The sequence below is a fragment of the Phoxinus phoxinus genome (assembly GCF_949152265.1).
Source record: "Phoxinus phoxinus genome assembly, chromosome: 8".
In the NCBI taxonomy this organism is placed as follows: Eukaryota; Metazoa; Chordata; class Actinopteri; order Cypriniformes; family Leuciscidae; genus Phoxinus; species Phoxinus phoxinus.
This window is the reverse complement of record NC_136883.1, coordinates 32,233,335-32,252,521: the sequence shown is the minus strand read 5'-3', so window position 1 is coordinate 32,252,521 and position 19,187 is coordinate 32,233,335. Positions and strand designations below refer to the sequence as shown.

At 39.2% G+C, this 19,187-nt stretch overlaps 1 protein-coding gene across 50 annotated transcripts in view; it reads right to left on the bottom strand.

Moving 5' to 3' along the window:
- The window catches only part of mef2aa (myocyte enhancer factor 2aa), an 84,388-nt gene that overhangs the window by 13,384 nt on the left and 51,817 nt on the right, over window positions 1-19,187 (bottom strand). For 20 of the 50 annotated variants that reach the window (XM_079621953.1, XM_079621949.1, XM_079621961.1 and 17 more), the window contains 2 exons: window positions 9,379-9,513; window positions 7,616-7,841 (listed from right to left, as the gene is read on the bottom strand). In XM_079621953.1, the coding sequence (XP_079478079.1) occupies window positions 7,616-7,841; window positions 9,379-9,513 (361 nt within the window). Of the gene's footprint in view, window positions 1-7,615; window positions 7,842-9,378; window positions 9,514-9,578; window positions 9,711-19,187 lie in introns of all 50 variants that reach the window. The other 30 variants (XM_079621955.1, XM_079621962.1, XM_079621977.1 and 27 more) reach the window with 3 other exon arrangements.

Sequence of the window (19,187 nt, the reverse complement as noted above, 5' to 3'; positions counted from 1 at the left end):
TTTGTTATGCCTCCATGAGGAATCTGAGAAAAAAAAGAAAGAAAAAAAAAGGCCGGTAGCACTGGAGCGGGATGGCGCCGTGGACCTCAAGATATAGTAAAGTAACTGGCACATAAACGCTCTTTCGAGGAACCAGCGTATAATTCCTCAGTATTAATGAAGGAAGCTGTGCAGCTTCTAGGCACATTGCATAACAGAGATGCAACTCCAAACAAACCCTCGTTTTTAACAGAGGCGGTCCCGAACGGCCCAAAAGCACATCTGTGTACGCTGCGTTGTACTCAAAACTGAATTCGAGATCGCCTCAAAGATCGGCTCATCAGATTGCTAATTGGTGCTCATCAAAACACGTATCATGTATTTCTGGAAACATTACGTTTGCATCAATTCCTCTTTGTGCATGATCACGCATCGTGAACTTTGGCATAATCTGCAAAGCTGAGAGTTTGCTCTTGTCAGCTTGAACAAGGTGTCTTTAACACTTCCACTAGTAGTGCCAAATTGTTTGCGATAATCTAATTGAATGTGTGGGATCTGCTCTTCTAATGTATCAGCCACACTTCCGCGATCCCATGATGATAGAACATCTAACTTTACAAGACGTCATATCGTTGCACTTTTAATTAAATTAAGATAGTTGCTAAACCAGCAACTTCGCTGCTTGAACACACTGAATATAAGTCAATTGAACTATTTTATATTTCACACTCTACTATTATTAGAAAACACAAGGTTCTAACAAACACTTTGCCAGACCTAAGAAGTGGTGCTGTTAAGATGGAGATGATCGAAAGAGATCTCGGATCAAAGGAGACTGAGCACAAAGCATTCAAGGACTTGTTCACCTTCTGGAGTTGAGGGCTCTTCAGCCATAAGTGATTTGTGCCGGGCTGTCTCACTTCTTACTTATACACACAAATAAACACACAGGACCTGTGCTTATAAGACAGGTGCTGAAGTATGTTGGGACAACTGACAAAAAATTTAACTAAATCTTGAGGGTACTCTCTGCAGGACTGATAACACCAAGCAAGAGCCTTCAGTTGCTTCATTCAGGCTTAAAATGTACTAAACTTGTGAGCTTTCGCATTCAGATTACAGTCATCCAACTGTACAGCAAATAAATATAATTGATTATTAATTTATAATGATTCATACAATCATTTTTAAATATACATGAATAATAATATAAAAAGCTATTAAATAAAACTAAACGATATAAATATACAATTAAATGTAATAAATGACATAATAAAATGAAATAAACAATACAATTATGTTATACTTTGTATAATGACTGCTAAAGACCGGGTCTGGTTCGATTTGAAAAATCCACCATGTGGGAAGAGATATTTTTCTCTTGCATCAACAGAAAAACAGTGCCAATGGTTTGTTAGTCAACAACGAGATCTGGGTAATTTGACAGAAACTAGGCCTTCTGTTCCCCGCACAAGTCAACAACAAAATAAAATCTCAAACGAAGATGATCCGAAACCAAATATTCAGCTGGAAGCGTGCAAAGCTTCTATATCAGAGAACTCTGAGAGGAAACTAAGCCATTTTGTTTCACAGTGCTGATGATTCATCCTGACCTCCAGCAACTGTACATAGTTAGGTAACACCGAACTGCTTCAAAAGAGAAAGAATCGTGCTACAACACGAGCCTGATATTTCACGAACAAAAAGATTCATTTGCACCCCAGCTGGGCATGTCAACATGATGAAAAAGATTTTTTTTTCCCTGAAGAGGAGAGCCGGTGTGTGTGCTTGGATTATAGTTTAGATCCTCTTCACTATTCCTTTGGCTTAACTGGTGATCAGAGCATTCCGCTGAACTCATTCAGGCAATATGAGGTCGCTCTACACAGGGGAAAGAGCAGAAGAAGTGTGCTGTGAGCTGCATTCCTGCCGGCTCTGCTCTGAGATGTCCCTGCTCTGTATGCAAGGAATGCAAGGAATATGCAAGGAATGGCCATCTGACAGGAGCACTAAAGTGGTTCCTCTCCAAGGCAGCCACGCTGGTCGAAGCTGTTTGGAACAAACAACAGCTGCGCTATGCGATCAGAGAGCCAAATGCTGCGCTATGTGACCACAGAGCCAAAGGCCTGAGACCTCTGGGCACACGCTCCTTGCCACACCCCATAATGCCCCTGTCAACTGAGCACTGTACGTCCAGGACCTTAAATACACCCCAGATACACTAGGCTGGGCCGTGACTAAACCCAGAGCCCCAAATGATAGCCCTGGATGATTAAAAAGTGCACAGATAAAGAAAGTAATTTAACTGCAATTGCATTATTTAGGAGTAATAATTAATAAACTACACAATACAAAAATATATTAATTAATAACAAGCCTAAACATTCATAATATTTCTCATAGCATTTCTCTCCCAAAGTCAAAACTTGTGGCATAGTCTGACATTAGCGATGATGGCAAAAACAACAGCATTCCCACGGGCGGCACAGGGCGCTATCCCTGCACACATTCACACACTCCATTTCTCTATCACTCATCTGCGACAGTTTCACGCCACTGCGCCCGCTCTCTCCGAGCTATACTTCACTTCTCCTTCTCACTTCTGCTGCTATCTGTGTACCTATGGGAAAGGTATCTTCACCCGCTCGGAAAAAAAAAAGAGGTTATATTAGAAACGTACCGTACAGGTCAATAAAATAATTGTCAATTAAAATAATAAAATATTTTAAATGTAATATACATTTAAACGGATGACTTTTGTCACCTCATAATAAAATAATACAACTGTCCCAAATTATATGTATGTGTATATATATATATATATATATATACACACACACACAGTTTTTAAAATGATCTCATAATACGATTAATATTTAATTATAATATATTTTATATATACAGTATATACACATATGTATGGCTGCTACCTTGTATGTAGCACTTTAATATGTTGTGTTTATGTATGGCTGCTACCTTGGCCAGGTCTCTCTTGTAAAATATATGTTTGATCTCAATGAGACTTCCTGGTAAAATAAAGGTAAAACATTTTTTTTTTTTTATAAAAACATACACAATTTTATTTTATATATATTGTATAACATTGATAATAACTGTATTTATGAATTACATTTTTGTTTACAAAATGATTTTATAGATTTAAAATATATTATTTTCACAATTCTGTCTGAATTTATTATAATACTGTGTTTCATTATTTTTTTATATTTTTAAATAAATGTTTATGAACATAATTATTTCAAACAAAGTGTATTTTTTCCATGTATTTTTCTACCATACCTTTATGGCAACATTAATAACCATGTTATAATTCCTTTAAAATACTGAATTCCAATTTAAACGGTGTAGGTATGTTGGCATTATGATATAGCACTAATAGGCTAAGGCCGGGTGTCATTTATATGGACCGACATCCTTGTTTCAAATCTCTAAATATTGATTCTAAAGAGATACTCTGCACCACTGTCGCAAAGGGACTATGCTAGTGGGGACTGGCTCAGTAATGTCTGACAATTATTCAAAGACTGATGAGAGGCATCGGGTGCATAATAGCAATGAATTCTGCACAATGTAACTGAAAAAGTACTCTGAGGTATTCATTACCAAAAGGTTCCGAGTGCTATACTGTACATGATCTCATAAGAGACTCAAAAGCCAATATTATCTCAAAATGTGTACATTCAAATCAAGAGAGTCTCAGACACTTAGCAGTAGCACTCAGTAAGCGCATTTCTGTGTGTGAGTGTGTGTGTGTAGTTGGCAAAAAGATGGTTAAATACCACCTGTCTCTGCCTCTGACGGCCACAGAATGCTTAAGACAGGTTTGCCTGGTCATTGTGCACAACAGTCTTAGAGGGATGTCATGGTCCGAATGCTTGCAGGGTTCTGCCGGGTCAGGCATTTAGCAGGCTTACGCCAGCCGTATAAGGACTGCCACAGTACCAGGAAAACAGATGCACCTGTCAATAGGGGGAAGGAAACTCGAGGGGGCCGGGAGGGATGGAGGCAGGGGGTCGAGGACTTAAAGGAAATGCTGAGTTTATTTACCTGCCTGTCTGAATCAGCTGCTGGAACAGTTAACCGTTTCATACACACAGACACAAAGACACAAAGGCACTTCTTGCTGAGATGCATCTAAGCAGCACCTGCACTACATCTAATGTTTCCGGTTCACTTTTAAAGGCTCGATATACTCAAGACTAAATTAGTATAATAATAATAACAAAATAAAAACAAACAAAAATGCCTGGTTAGAAAACAGCAGTTAAGAAAGCATCTGATCATAGCGACATGGATATATGTATGTCAAGTCATCAGTGTGTATATAGCATGCTGTACAACATATAAGTGCTTACGAGCCAGAGTGAACTTTTCCAGTAAGTTTGCTTTGGCAGGCTGTTTTGAACTCCCGATATGAGCTCCAAATGAACTTTGTTTTGGCCTGATTTAGTTTAAAATGACATCACACCAGTTACTTCTTTGATTTAGCTTGAAGTATATCAGTGCCTTTAGTTTTTCAGCAAAAAAAAAAACTGAACAAAACCCCCGCCCCAGCAAATTAGGGCAGGAGGAATATTCAAGATCATGTGAGAGAGCATGAATCTCATGGCTTGTTGTTCCGGCAGTCATGCTCTTGTGCTCGGATGCTTTGTAATGTTGAAAAAGTAGCCCTGGTCTACAGCTGACATAGACAGAGCGGCCCACTAGAGAATGGAGGCAACCCTTGTATTTGTAACTGTCAGGGAAAAACAGTTGGACACATGACCTTGTGTGCGTCCTTGGTGACTTGACAGTGTGTACACACAAGCAGCAGGGCAGACACTCTCGCAGCTGCCGCCATTTTCCATCATCACATGACTGTTTACACCCGCTTTATCAAACGCCTGAACCCACAAGTCAGCACCGGTTTTCTGTGAATGATAATTGTTATATGCTAATATATATATATTTTTTTTTTTTCATGAGAAGCCATCGAAAAAACCCTTGATAATATCCTTCTGATGTCCTCATAAAGGGCAGAGTCACTTCAACATCCATCACTGGCTCATAACGGTTTGGCCTAGATTTCCAAATATCAAGAGAGAGAAGGGGGTGGTGTGCTACTGTAACATGCCAGAATACTCTAAGCAGAGGAGAAGCGACTGAGGGTGAACCGCTTATCTGATCACAGGGGTAAAGATGGTGCTACTCCGTTAGGACCAAGAAAGAGGGCAACGTACTTCCTGAAAAAAGATACCCTCTCTTCCAAATCAACCAAATCAATCATAAAAACAGAAGCCGGATTCAGAAACCCCTGCAAAGCGAAACATCTATTGACACAGGAGCTGGTGCAGTCACCCCAGAGGACTAACCCGCAGGGCTGGAGCCGACACCGCTTGGCACTGCGAGCTCTGTGAGGGTACCCAGCATGTCACCTAATGAGATGCACAAAATGAGATGATTAACCATCTGCATCTTTTATCTCCAAGTGTGTGGGTACATGTGTGTGACAGGCCAGCCTTCACACACAGCGCTCTGCTCCCTTTAGTGTGTCAAACACATTTCAATGTTGCAGAATTTTAAGGAGTGAAACTGCCTGCTAAGGCAAGAATAACTATTGCTCATCTCATTCTTTGGGATTTGAACAAACCCTTAATTCTAACCATAAAGATTTGGTGTGTATTATACACTGTTTGTGTCAAATTGTATTACATATCTAAGTGAGCTGACATCATTCGCCTGGCAGGACATAAAATGTACTAGTTATTTTTTAGCACCTAACATTTTATGAACTGTATACATAAGTTATATTACAAACAATACTGTTCAAAAGTTTGGGGTCAGTATACAGTATATATATATATATATATATATATATATATATATATATATATATATATATATATATATATATATATATATATATATATATATATATATATATATTATATTATACAGTATATATATATAGATTATTATTTTTTTATATATCTTTTTAAGAAGGATATTTAGGAAAGATGCATTCAATTCATCAAAGGTGAAGGTAAAGATTTTTATATTACTACAAAAAAAAACGTTCTATTCATTGAAGAATCCTGGGAAAAAATTATCACAATTTCCACAAAAATATTAAGTAGAACAACCATTTTTAACATTAATAATAATAAGAAATGTTTCTTGAGCACCAAATCTGCACATTATAATGATTTCTGAAGGATCATGTGAAATAATGGCTGTTGGAAATGTAGCTTTGCCAACACAAAAATGTATTGCTTTTTAAAATTTTATAAAATAGAAATCAGGTATTTTAAACTGTAATATTATTTCACAATATTGCTGTTTTTTTGTATTTTTGTTTAAATAAATGCAGCCAAGTTGGTGAGCATATGAGACTTCTTTCAAAATCATTTAAAACAATTATGCCGACCCCAAACAAAGTGTGTATCGAACTCCCTTTGATAGATGACGATTAATTGAGAGCGCTTTCTGTTTTCGAACAGATTATAAACTTGCACTTCTCTGCATCAAGCATTATAGAAAGTGAGAGACTAACATAACATCTAATTTTGGGTACAACTGCATTGTCCCAGTGAATCCACACTTTTTCAGTGTCAATTTCACATGAAAGGTAATGCAAAGGCAAGCATTCACAGACACTATAATCAAAGTATAAAAATGTAAACATAAACCAATCTGAATCACAGAATCTCCCCTAAGTCAACTACACAAGATAATCTCAATCAAACCTTGCCATCATGATTTCAAACAGCATTTGCACTGTCGAGTACAACCTCCAGAGAGCGCGTGCTGGCCTGCGGAGGGCGAGTGTTGTTTTGGGTATTGTTGAGGTCAGTAATGGCTGTTGTTGGAACATCAAGCATTATTTTGCAGCGATGCAACACACCGGTGTTTTTGCACTCTACTATGATCATGCCTCCCTCCTACATAGCAACAGAGATAAAAGGATGACTAATGTGTCCAGTGCAGAAAAACATGCATTTAACACTTGTGTTACAGCTTGAAGACGTATAAGGCGCACAAGGGCCAAATGCAAAACAGCTATTTATGGATTTTCAGGTTGCAAGGTTCCTTCTAAAGGTTCGGTGTAAATCTAAAAAGATTTCCGCTGCATTTTCATCTATTGTTACAGGAAAAGAATGTTTATGAAACACATCACAAGTGTATTCACTATCTGTACGTCTGTCTGTCTTTCATTTTTCACACTTGGGTTGGTGTGGCCCAGTCACAGAACCCACTGCTGTCAGACCAGCTTAAAGATCAGATGGTATTAAAGCCTGCAGTCGTCATGGAGACCACTTCCAGGAGACTACTAATTGATCTCACTTCCTTTCCACTCATGCTAGTGCTGAGAAGGTGTGAAACACAAAGCATAACAAGAAATATATAGATGTCTGTGCATAGACGCTGGGAAACAACATTACTTCATTATTACAGATCTCTCAACGTGAGACCGTGAGAAAAAAACATCTGTATTGCATTTTAAGAGCAAAGCAATAAGACAGAAAACAAATCTCTTGATATATACGCCATTACAATAGCAAAATCCCATGACGGAGCGGTGCCTGCCCCACTTTTGCTGGTAGAAATGAAGGAATGTTGAGGGAATAACACTAACCTGCATTGCCTGTGCTGGGGGGCCTCTGTGGGGGCCCGCCAGACACTACGTTTCTGTGCAGAGAACCCTGAGGAGGAGACAGCATGGCACCGTCACTCAGAGAGGCGGTGGCGACCGACAGGCTCTGGCTGCTCAGAGAGGCCCCGGGGTTGTAGGACATGGCATTGGGGTTCGTCACTGGCACAGCCACATGCATGGAGAAGTTCTGCGGGGGCAAGGCCGTCGGCTGGAAGAGAGACACACACATGGCTTTATGTGAGAGGCATTCGAGACTGATATTTAATCTAAGTATCAAAATTGACATTCAGACAGATAACTGCAGAGTCATATCTCAACAAGAAACGATATAATCATTTAGCCTGGATATTCCGGTAGAATGGCCCATAATGGTGCACTGCACATATCTTCAGGCCTCTACCAGAAGTGAAAGATGACCCCTGAGCTTTGGTGCTTTTATCATACAATGGAGGAAAACAGGAGATAGATTGCTGGGTGGAAAAAAAGTAATCTCAGGAGGGAATATCTACGGATCACCTTGGGCTGTCCAAAAAGCCCGGCATAAAGTGAGAAATACTCCTGGAAAACAATTCTACTATTGGGAGTCATTTTCACTGTGCTCGGAACACCAATTTTTTTTTTTTTACCCAGGCTCAATACATAAAAAACATCTTGAGATAAGATATATTACGAAGGCATGCAAATTTGGGAAATTTCTTGAAATAGCTCCTCCAGTCAAGTATGGCTATAGCCAGCACTGCATTTGGCGGATTTCACAAAACAAAACAAATAAAACACACACAAAAACAAACAAGAAGGAAATCATACGACAGCAACAGTGGCATCTTCATCAAAGGAACAGGCAGTGAATTGCTGACTATCCATAGAGTTATCCAGAGTGAGTGTGAGCAGGGACAGTGTGAGGCCACTCAATTCACTTAATAGTGCAGCGAGCCAGTTAGTGAGTATATTAGTATGTTAATAACTCGAGCTTTGTTAATGTCCATTCGGTGCAGTGAAAATAATCGTCCGACACCAACTATCGGGTGCAGAATGCTATGGTCATCACCTAATAAGATCACGATTATTACTAGCTTGAACTTGAAAAAGGTTCAGTATATTGTGCTTGGATTCTGGAAGGACTAAAGAAATTGTCCTGGGAGATGAACAAACAAACCCAGGTTTTGCCACCCACCAGAAAAGTGAGACAAAAATAAATCAGTTCTAATGAGTAGAAAACGGTGAGATAGTCGCTCCATCTTTATACAATGGCAAATCTTCTCCATCACACGACCTGAACAGAGCACAGCACTGAGAGAAAAGATTCAATTTCCAGATCTGTTGGGGAGAGTGCTGAGATGAACACATCAATTACCTGGACATCGAGGCATCCTCTCCGAAAATACATCACACTTGTACTGTTTGTTTGTTTGTGCAGTATTTCAGGTCACTAATCAAATAAGCATATTTGTGGGGGGGTTTATTCAACTTTTCACTTAAATGTATGTATAGTATTTAAAAAGTGTATCTTATTATTTCCAAACAATGTGATCTTATTAGGGTCAGAGAAAAGGGCAGCAAAATTAAAGAGAAAAAAAGTGCACTTCCAATGGACAAAAAAAAAAAAAAAAAAAAAAGAGTATGCTTTAAAAAAAAAGGTCCTTAGGTGCTGACAGTGGTTGCAGGGTGAGGCAATGAAAAAAGGGGGAGAGGGGGGAAGTATCCTTTCTGCCACAAAGCCAAGCAAAAACATTGCATTTACTTACGATTTTATGATTTCGCATCATATTATCAAACTCTTCATTAATTTTTTTATATTTTTCTTCTGTGTGAGGGGTGAGGACATATGAGGCGTCAGGATCCGGGCTATCACAGCCTCTGTGTTCTTTCTTGTTAAGCGCCTGTAGTAAACATCAACATAAAAAGAGGGATCAACACAAAAAGGCAGGGAGGAAGCAGTACTTACACCACAGCGCTTGTACATTAAATCACTCTCTTCGTTTAGTTTGCCGAAACGATCGTCCATGAGGGGACTGTGACCGAAACAGTCATCTGGATCAGGACTGGGACAGTCATTATGGCCTTTGTTTCTTAATTTCTGAAAATGAAATTGGAAAATTCACACATACATAGACATATGTCAACCCAAACAGCTGTTATCGTTGGGTTCATTTAAACAATGTAAAAGCAAATTGACTGGTTGGTAATTATGATAATTAACTATTTAAATAATCTAAGGCAGAACATTTTGATAAAATGCATTCACAGAATTTAATACAGAAATACAGTTATTGAACTTTGCTACAATTGCATGCTGCTTAGAGAACACAGAGGAGCTGCGATCAGGATGTTGAAATTGCACTGGTAACAGTTCAATGGATAATTCGGCAAATACATTAAGAGGTAATACGCTGATGGTTGCACCATGCCTATTGCATTAGCCCCTGGGGAGGAAATTGAATTGTCACTCCTTATCCTTTCCCTTAAAAACATTAGGCTGGGGAAAAAAAACCAAATCGTCTTTTCTCTCGCTCTCTCCTCTTTGCTCTCTTCCTTAGGAACATACATTTCCCTCAGCATGTGTGTGTGTTGCGATGCATATTTCATTATCTTTCAGTTATCATAAGCCACCCAGCTGGAAGACACACACACATAAGAGGATCCCACAGTGCAGCGCTTTAGAAGCTCTCTCACTGTAATTCAGCACACCTGTCACTCACAGAAGCCTATCAGAGTGAATGCAATGTACAAATTGAATGGATTATCATATCCGGTCACTAGCATTTAAGTGGGGAGAGGACTGATTATTTTAAGAGGAAAGTGCAAGGGGCACAGCACCTGATGTAATATTAGCCGTTTTTACCCTGAAGGAGCAGAAGTATGTCTTTTGTCAGAGGGGAGTCTATTGGTAACATGTTACTTAAGGCCAGTATAATGAGTTTTATTATCTATTTATAGCTGCTCCTTAAAATAGTGTAATGTATTAAAATGCATCATCACAGTACATTATTTAACATACCATCCTGCATTATTGCCTTTAAAGGAAAAAAGTGTAAATAGGTAAAAATGTTATTGTATTGTAGCCTGTTAGAAGTATGTACAAAAAAATAATGTTAATTTATCAAATACATCACACAATTGAATGCACTTTTCTGAATTATAATTGATTTGGAAAATATTAAGTTAATAACATAACTTAACTGTGTTAAATAAAACATATATGATTAAATGTAAATTAATAATTTAATGAAACAATTTATGGAAAGAGAAGATAATGCATTTGTAATTACAGTACCATGGCATAATGGCATTGTAATTATATGGCATAACGAATACCTTCATAATGCAATATACACTGAATATTGTGTTTAATAAACTGTTAACCTTTTTATTTTTTCAAACTCTCCATTACCAATCAGACCGGTTGCATCAACAAGATGACAGCGAAGGTTGCCAAAAAGGGAAATCTTCATTTTATGCCCTGATGCGTTTCTTACTATATAGATCTCCAGTAATAAGACTACCTCAGGGTGGTTTAGCAGCAGAGGTCACATGTTCTTTCAGATGAAAAAGTCATGTTTTAAAGGAAGTGAAGCCCCTACACTAACAAGCCCCTTAGTCGTTGTATCTATCACGATGTGAGAGTGTAGGTACGTGTGTGGGTGTGTGTGAGAGTGCCTTTAGAGTGCAGCTGCTGTCCTCTGGTATTTCTGTGACTGTAGAGTGAGATCTTTGTTGATCCTTATCTACTTTATCTAACAACATGTGCAACCGAGCTCAGCACTGTGTGAAGTCAAACATCACAACGCATTCGTACAGATGCACAGGAACAATCTATACATGTGCACAATGCGCACTCCTATGCGATGTCTAAGCAAAAAAAACAAAATGCAAGTGGTATACTACTTACATCTACAGATATATGGCTTTTCTGGGACCATCTGTAACCATAAACCCTTTTAGTGTGGTGCCGAAGGTGGCTCTCGCTCTCTTCCCGGGTCATTTCCTGTTTACAGGGCCCTATGTGGATCTCTGAAACACTGTGTTTACCAGTGAAACTATGCACTTTCTCCCCCAGAGTGCCACAGATTCCATCAGGACCTGCAAATTATAGTCCCAACCTGCTCATTATGTGGCAAGCGCTGTGGCTGGAGCTGGGCAGCGAGGTCTGTGTGTGCAGGGCAGGGCCACTGACTTCCACAGTAACCCTAGGGACACACCCGTCCGCTGGGGCCTGAGTCTGCAGGGAGGGGCCCCTGTGGAAATCTTGTCCGCCAGGCCGAGCCTCCTTATGGGCACACAGTGCTGATGAGCACAACAACATTTCCAAACAAAGGAATGTGATGGAACTACATTATAGAGCAGACCTTAAGTTATGTTAGATTTTACACGAATGAAAGCACCTCTGGTGTGTGTTTAAATACGTTATTCACAACTACTTGTTCCATAAACACTGCATATAATTTTTGTAAATGCATTTTTTTGTTAATTCAGTTGTAGAATGCAGTTGTCACTCCCATGAACTGAACTCTGTGTACAGAATACGATTAAGCAATAAAAGGTGAACTGACAACCGAATTTAGCTGCAGTGTGTACTTGAGACACAATCATGAACAGTTTGACAAAAGGAAGCAACACAATCGCACTAATCGACCTTTGTCTTGCAGAAGAGCTAACATTTGCACATTCCCAGACTGCACCATGCCGCGCTTTAAAGTCTGAAGGACCGGGATGGCACGCTGGTAAGTCCTTCTTAAATGGCTTGGCATGTTTTGGGTGTCCCACAGACACTGCCCGCAGCTCTAGTAAATGGATCACTAAATCAGCACATGTCCAAACAGGTGTCCCTCTCCCCCAACACCTGTCAGACCCTTCACCTTACAATGCAGCCAATCAGCAGCCTCAGCACGTTAGCATGGCCATAGAAGGGCACATCATGTCAGTGCTGCATTACAGCAGATAAAAGATGCTGCCAATGAGCGATCCAAGTGAATCCATCAAATACAAGCACAGATGGGGGCATGAGGTTGATCACGATGGATCATTTGCATTCTTAATGACACCTTTAAGTGTATGGCTGCCATGATCTCTCATCAACAGGCCAAAGTGACGACTACTTGCAGCATCCTTCGCAAAAAAAAATATCTGTAAAGACAGCATCAGATGCTGTGTTTGAAAATCTAGTGAGATGCCTCTAGACAGCATTTTTCTGAGTATTAAAGATGCGCTTTGAGCATCTGAACAAACATTTGCTTAATTTAATGTTCTAACATTGTCTAATACGGTAAATTTTGCCAGGGGGAAAGGACTCATATTGTTATTAGAGTTTAGAGATGGCTGGCTTATTCGGTGTACGTGTGTGTGAGACTGGATTGTGAGTGTGTGAAAGAGAGAGAGAGTGGGCAGTGCTGGCGTAAGCAGTTCTGGAGAGGGAGCTGAAAACTCATATTGTGTAATCTGTTCAACATGTCCCGCATGGCTCTGAGTCAGTGGGACAGTTGCCAATATTAGTACCATTATTATTATTGTTTTAATGGAACATTCGCTAGACCTGTATTGATAAACTTTGGCAATCAGCACAAAAAATGAGAGGCTGGCATAAAGCCAGGACGACATAACTATGTAGAGAGGGATTTCAGTGTCTGTGTGCATGTGTTTGAGATAAAAGGAGAACTGAATAACGAAAGAGAGGGAAAGAGAGACATTAGAAACCAAACAGTTTAAAAAGCCTTCTTCTGTAACACACAACTTCCCTCTCTCAGACTCTCTGACGAGCCTCTGGAAAGATTACTGGAAAGAGAAATGCTGTGAAAATCTTACAACATCTTGAATAAGAAAGCAGAATTAAAATCAAGTTTAACAAAAAAAGACATGATTTGCAAGAAATGTCAAACAGGAGATGGTGTTTACCGCTAGGGATGCTCCAATATTAAAATTCATAAAGCCATAAAGGTTATGTCAACTCATTTTTACTCTTTAAAACACATGCACTCTTAAAGAGATAGTGCTCTTGTAGGGTTATATACCTAAGCATACAAGTTAGCATGAGATGATTGCAAAGTAATCTGAATCTAAAATAAGAGGAAGCTACATTTCTAACAAGAAAATATCCCATATATCGAAAAAAAAGCAAAATACGGACAAAATTGGGTTTGCTGGGTGTTTATGGGGAGTGTTGGTTTAACTTAAAAAAGCAAGTTACCTTTTTAGTTCATTGTTTAATTTTTAGTTCATTGTTAAAAATTTGAGTTAATACAATGAAGAAGAAACTCAAAATAGTATGTTATCTTTACACATTAGTTATCAAAGTTGATTTGACAAAAGATAAAAAGTTGCGATAACAAATCATGAAAATATTTTTTTACAGTGAAGTTGATTGTAATAACGTAAATTAAAAATGCATCTTTGAATTTTACAGTATACCTCGAAAAAATAACATTTCACTCATACCCCCGTTCTGTCAAATGTCTTTTGTATTTGACTTATTCATGTGCTGCAAATGGATAAAAGGAAGATTAAAATATAGACGGAAATTGTAGGCCTAGCATTCAAAATAAAGCAGAACCGCAAGAAAAACTGAAGAAAGAATGGAGGATGATGATAGAGTGCGAGCTGAATAATGGGTGGAGTGAGGGTGGAGAGCTTCTCCTCCACTTCTGATTAAATCATACAGTACGGTGACGCAGCTGTGTGTGTGTGTGTGTGTGTGTGTGTGTGTGTGTGTGTGTGTGTGTGTGTGTGTGTGTGTGTGTGTGTGTGGAGAAGAGACTGGAACAGAGGTTGCGTTAGATTATCTCATTGTCCGTCATTTTGACGGACAGGGTCATAAAAATTCCATCATTATCACCCATTATTTCATTTTTCATTGTTTAATATTAAACTTATAATAGCTATTGTTTTCATACACATTTAAATTTTTAACTTACAGAGCATATAGGCTCATTAGGTGTTTGTTTATTTACGAAGAGAACAGATGAACATAGACTGTGCGTCATTTTTCATGTTCAACACCACACAAAGCAGATGAATGTTAGGTTTTTTTTTTTCAGCAGAGACAGAGGAGGCCACTAAAACACAACCTTTTGAGCCTGAACAGGCAAATATGAACAGCGCAATATATTACCAAATAAAATTCCGATTATATGAACAAGCCTAAAAAAAATTTCACTGAAATAAACTCAATCGAACCTGAACTCAAATCTTCCTCCTGGTCTGCATCAACTTAAACTGGATGCGCGCCTGAGCATAATCAAACTCATCAAGAGAGACTGATGCAGAAACAACATCATTAGAGTTTGCGTCTTTGAGACCACTTCTCTTGACAATTGAAATTTTGTTTTGGAGGCTGAACCGACTCTCTGCTGCCACACTGGAGCGCATTCACCACCAACTGGACAGGGGCGGGAATTACAGTTACAAGTTACAATATACATCACCCTCAGTGTTAACTGTCAAAATGACGGGCAGCCTTCAGATTATTCTGTCACTGCTAAAAAAAAATCAGTCAATGGAGGAAAATATTCGGTTAACACGACCTCTGGCAGTAGAGTGAATAAAAGAAAGATGTGGAAAGTATTTTGTATTATCTTAGTTTAGATAAAGCATATCTGCTGTAATGTTTGCATGCTCAATCATATATTGTTGCATTCAAAATGGAGGCATGGTTTCTCTCTTGGCGACTGGTGTACTGTAATCTGTCCTAACCTCATTTCTAGCAGGCATCTCCATATCTTTGGCCCTACAGAGTCGTCCCTGCAGCAACACTGAGCAGCATGCTAATCCTTATGACATCACCACTGTGTCCAATGCATTTTGTTTAGCATGATTATCCAAGCGGAGAGTGACCAGTACCCTTAAAACTTTGAGCAGAGAGGAAGTCGATAGGAAAATCTGTTATCTGTTGAGGAATACTGTCATGAACAAAAAGAATTGTAAAGTTGTAAACAAAACAAAAGATTACTGGAGTATATTTTACAAAGAAAATACTATTTCAGTCTTTTCTACTTCAAAATGTCATACTAAATTCATGTGTGTGAGTGTTAGTGAAATACACTAGCAATTAGCAATTGCAACTCCTGAGTGAAATTCCTGAGTGAAAATGGTTTCAAAGTAAATCCTACACCATTTTTCAATATAGTCAGCAGGTATCATTACAAGGAACTTGCACTTCCACTTTCTTTGTCCCTCACATGCTCACTGACGCCTATTCAATCAGAACAACATGACGTAACAAACCAATAATAGAAAAAACGGCCCTTATAATAATGCATTTGGTTAAGAAAATAGCTATACTAAGAAATTTCTCAGTGTGCTGCACTTCAGATCTCATTCTATGGGCTATCGAGTCAAAAACCAGGATGTGACCTCACGCGTGTCCTTCCTGCCTCTGTGCTATTGTCTGAGCGCTCCTCTCAGAGGAAGCTGGACGGCGGGGGCTCGTTTTCAGTAGGCGGTAATTATGATTTCTGCGCAGCTGTTTAGAAAAAAAACAATATACTGTGAAATGTGCCTCCCCACCCGACAAAGTCTACAGTCGTTTTCACGTCGGGTGCATCTCTTTCGCCACATACCATAGTTAAATACCGCTAAGATTGCTGTTTTTATATGAATACGCCATTTCATATTAGCTAGTAAGAGTGTGTTACACTTCCAGGAGCAATAGTTTCCCACAAAGACAAGCAGATGTTCGCAGACTGTAGGCTGGCGGGTTTGATCAAGCTATTAGCAGCCACAGTGAGGGAAGGAACGCTTTCACAATCAAGGGTATTTTGAGACATGAGAGCAGATTGGGAATTGAAACCAAAATTGAGGTGAAGGCATATCAAAGTCATCGCTCAAGTTTCCTTGCGACGATGTTGCTCTCCAATCCCACTGGCCTAAATAAATGATCTCATCTATTTAACAGTCACATCTACAGTAAAACTATTACGGTTAATGACGAACAAAGGGATGAAAGAAGTGAGAGATTTCGATGAGACAAATTAATCGTTTTCCTCATCCTTCCCCGATACCCATTTCCTCCCGAGCCCGTTAGTCTTTCTCTTTCTCACTACCTGTCTTTCATTCCCACCCGTCTTGACCCACAGACTGGATCATTAGCCATCAGAGCCCTTGAAACAATAGCCCCCCCACCCCCCGAACCCCTCCGTTCCTGCTCTCCTCTAAAATATTCATAAGGACAATTAGGAGTTCCGATAAGGCAGAGAGGAGAAAGCAGAGAGGGTAGGTCGTGCCAGCAGGACGTCTGTTCTGTAACACTCTATACCCCTGCCACCGAGCAGGCCTCATCAATCTGTGAGAGCGCACCTCTCCTCACGCACCCCGCCTCCTGAAAACCACCGGCCTTGACCGCGGCCTTGATACTCGCGTTGTGTGGTATGTTAGGTCAAAAGATGGGGCACAGAGGTGACGAATGGGCTGGCAAACATATTTAACAAACAACCCAATGGGCTTGTGGTGGACTGTTTCACACAGGCATTTATATATAAGGTGGTCGGTGGTTTTGCTATTTTTCAGGTCATCAACTGTTAATAAAATAATTTCCTGGACTCACAAAACACGGTGGTTTCAGGTTGACGAGTCGCACGTAAAAACGCCAAGTACGCTTTGTTTGATTAAAAAGACACTGGATACAGATGCTGTAAATACACGTGTCTGTAATCTCGATAAGCCTTTAAGTGAAGCGCACACACTTATAAGGATTGTTTGGGCTGATCTGCAGTACTGCAATGAAACTTTACTTCGAGTACACATTTGTCTTTCGTGGAAAGAAGACAAGCCTCCTACACATGACTCAGATAGAGAAAAAAAACTGGTTTCCATGAAAAGGGAGGGCATTATGGGAGAGGTTATCTCTTTACTCTTCAGTAAATCGGGTGTTCTGTGCCGTGTTGCTGTCCTAACACTAAGAGTAGGTGTGCATTTCTTCATTTTCCTTGCATCCCAAATCAATTCTTGTTTTGCAATTGCAAATTAGTTTTGTAAAATTAGGTACATGCAACCTTAACACCTTTGAGACATTTGGGAATGTGTTATACAGCAAACTTTCTTTGAAGTCAAATCCGTGGTGAGCCGCCAAGTTTTTACAATGAATCAAAGCATATGCAAAAAACCAAACCATAAGCAGTGTCAACTGATTTAAAATCCTTCCTCAGGCGGTCCACATCACCACCGAGATCAATTCAACCCACTCCTGCAAAGAACAAACAATACAACGCTGAAAGAATCTTAATTGAAAGCATAACAATCGCTGCATGTGCCAGTTCTTGAACGCCGAATAATAATATTCACAAAACTGCCGGACTGTCTGCAGCCTCTACATTAGAAATCATGCCGGAGTAAGTAAACATGATCTTTCACATTCAACAGTGTTGAAATCATTACAGAGGCTATTTGGTCTTACGTCATCTGAGAATAATTCATGGCTGAAATTGGCAAACACGTGCCAGATCGCTGAGCTGGGAACCATGGAACAGTATCTGAGGTAGAGAGAGAAAGAGAGAGAGAAGGCCCCATTCTTGCTCTTATTGAATTACATTCAATCATGTTTGCCCGTGTCGGAGATGCTTTTCCCCCTCCCACTGGAGAGTAATCAATAGTCAAAGAGGACACTTCCATTAGCTTTTGCGCCTGCTATCTAGGGAATGGTTCTGATGGTAACCAGGAAAAAGAAGGGAGGGAGGAGAGAGGTTTGTTAAGTTCAAGTAGACTGGGCACTTCATTGTTTCCATTTTTGCTTCCATTACACTGCTACGTTCTGCATCTAAGCATTGAAAATGAATGAAAGCCTCCTAATTTAGACCATTGATATTCTATCACCAATACCATGAAAAGCAAAAAATTGTTGTCATGTCCATTTCTCTCAAACCATACAGTAAGTTTGTAAAGTCTCAGAAATATTATGAGAATACAGGGATGTATCACTCAGAAATATTTTCTGTTTGTCTGTCAATATGATTTTTTTTCCTAGAGGACCCATAGAGGAGAGGGCAGGCATGGATCTGTCATAGACACACCTATCAGGACTTAACAGGACAGAGAGCACAAGGGTGAAGACAGCCGCCAGATGTGGCTGCTCTTGTACTCTTTTTTTTTTTATTCAGCCATCTGACATGTGAAGTTAAACAAAACAAGCAAAAGCAGTCAATGGACACCTCAAAAATACCCAGTTATAAAGAAAAACAAAAACATTTTAAACAAAATGTACTCAAAACTAAAAATATGTATATAAATATAAATGGTTTACTATCTATTGGCAAGGCATGACCAAACAATATATAGATATATCGAAATAACCAATACAAATATGATAATAATTTATATATTTCGTTATAGTATGTATAATCTCATTGTTGGTAAGAAGAACTAATAATTAAATATTCATAACTAAATACATTAATGTCAAGAAAGAATCCAACAGTTAACGCTGGATTAACTATCCAAATTAAAGTTTTGTTGTAAGTTAATTGCGCTCGACTGGAAGGATGGCTTTATTGATTTCTGTTCATTACACTGAGCTATTAGCAGATTGAACTCAATAATTAGTTCAGGTGATAAACTGGCCTTTAATAAATGG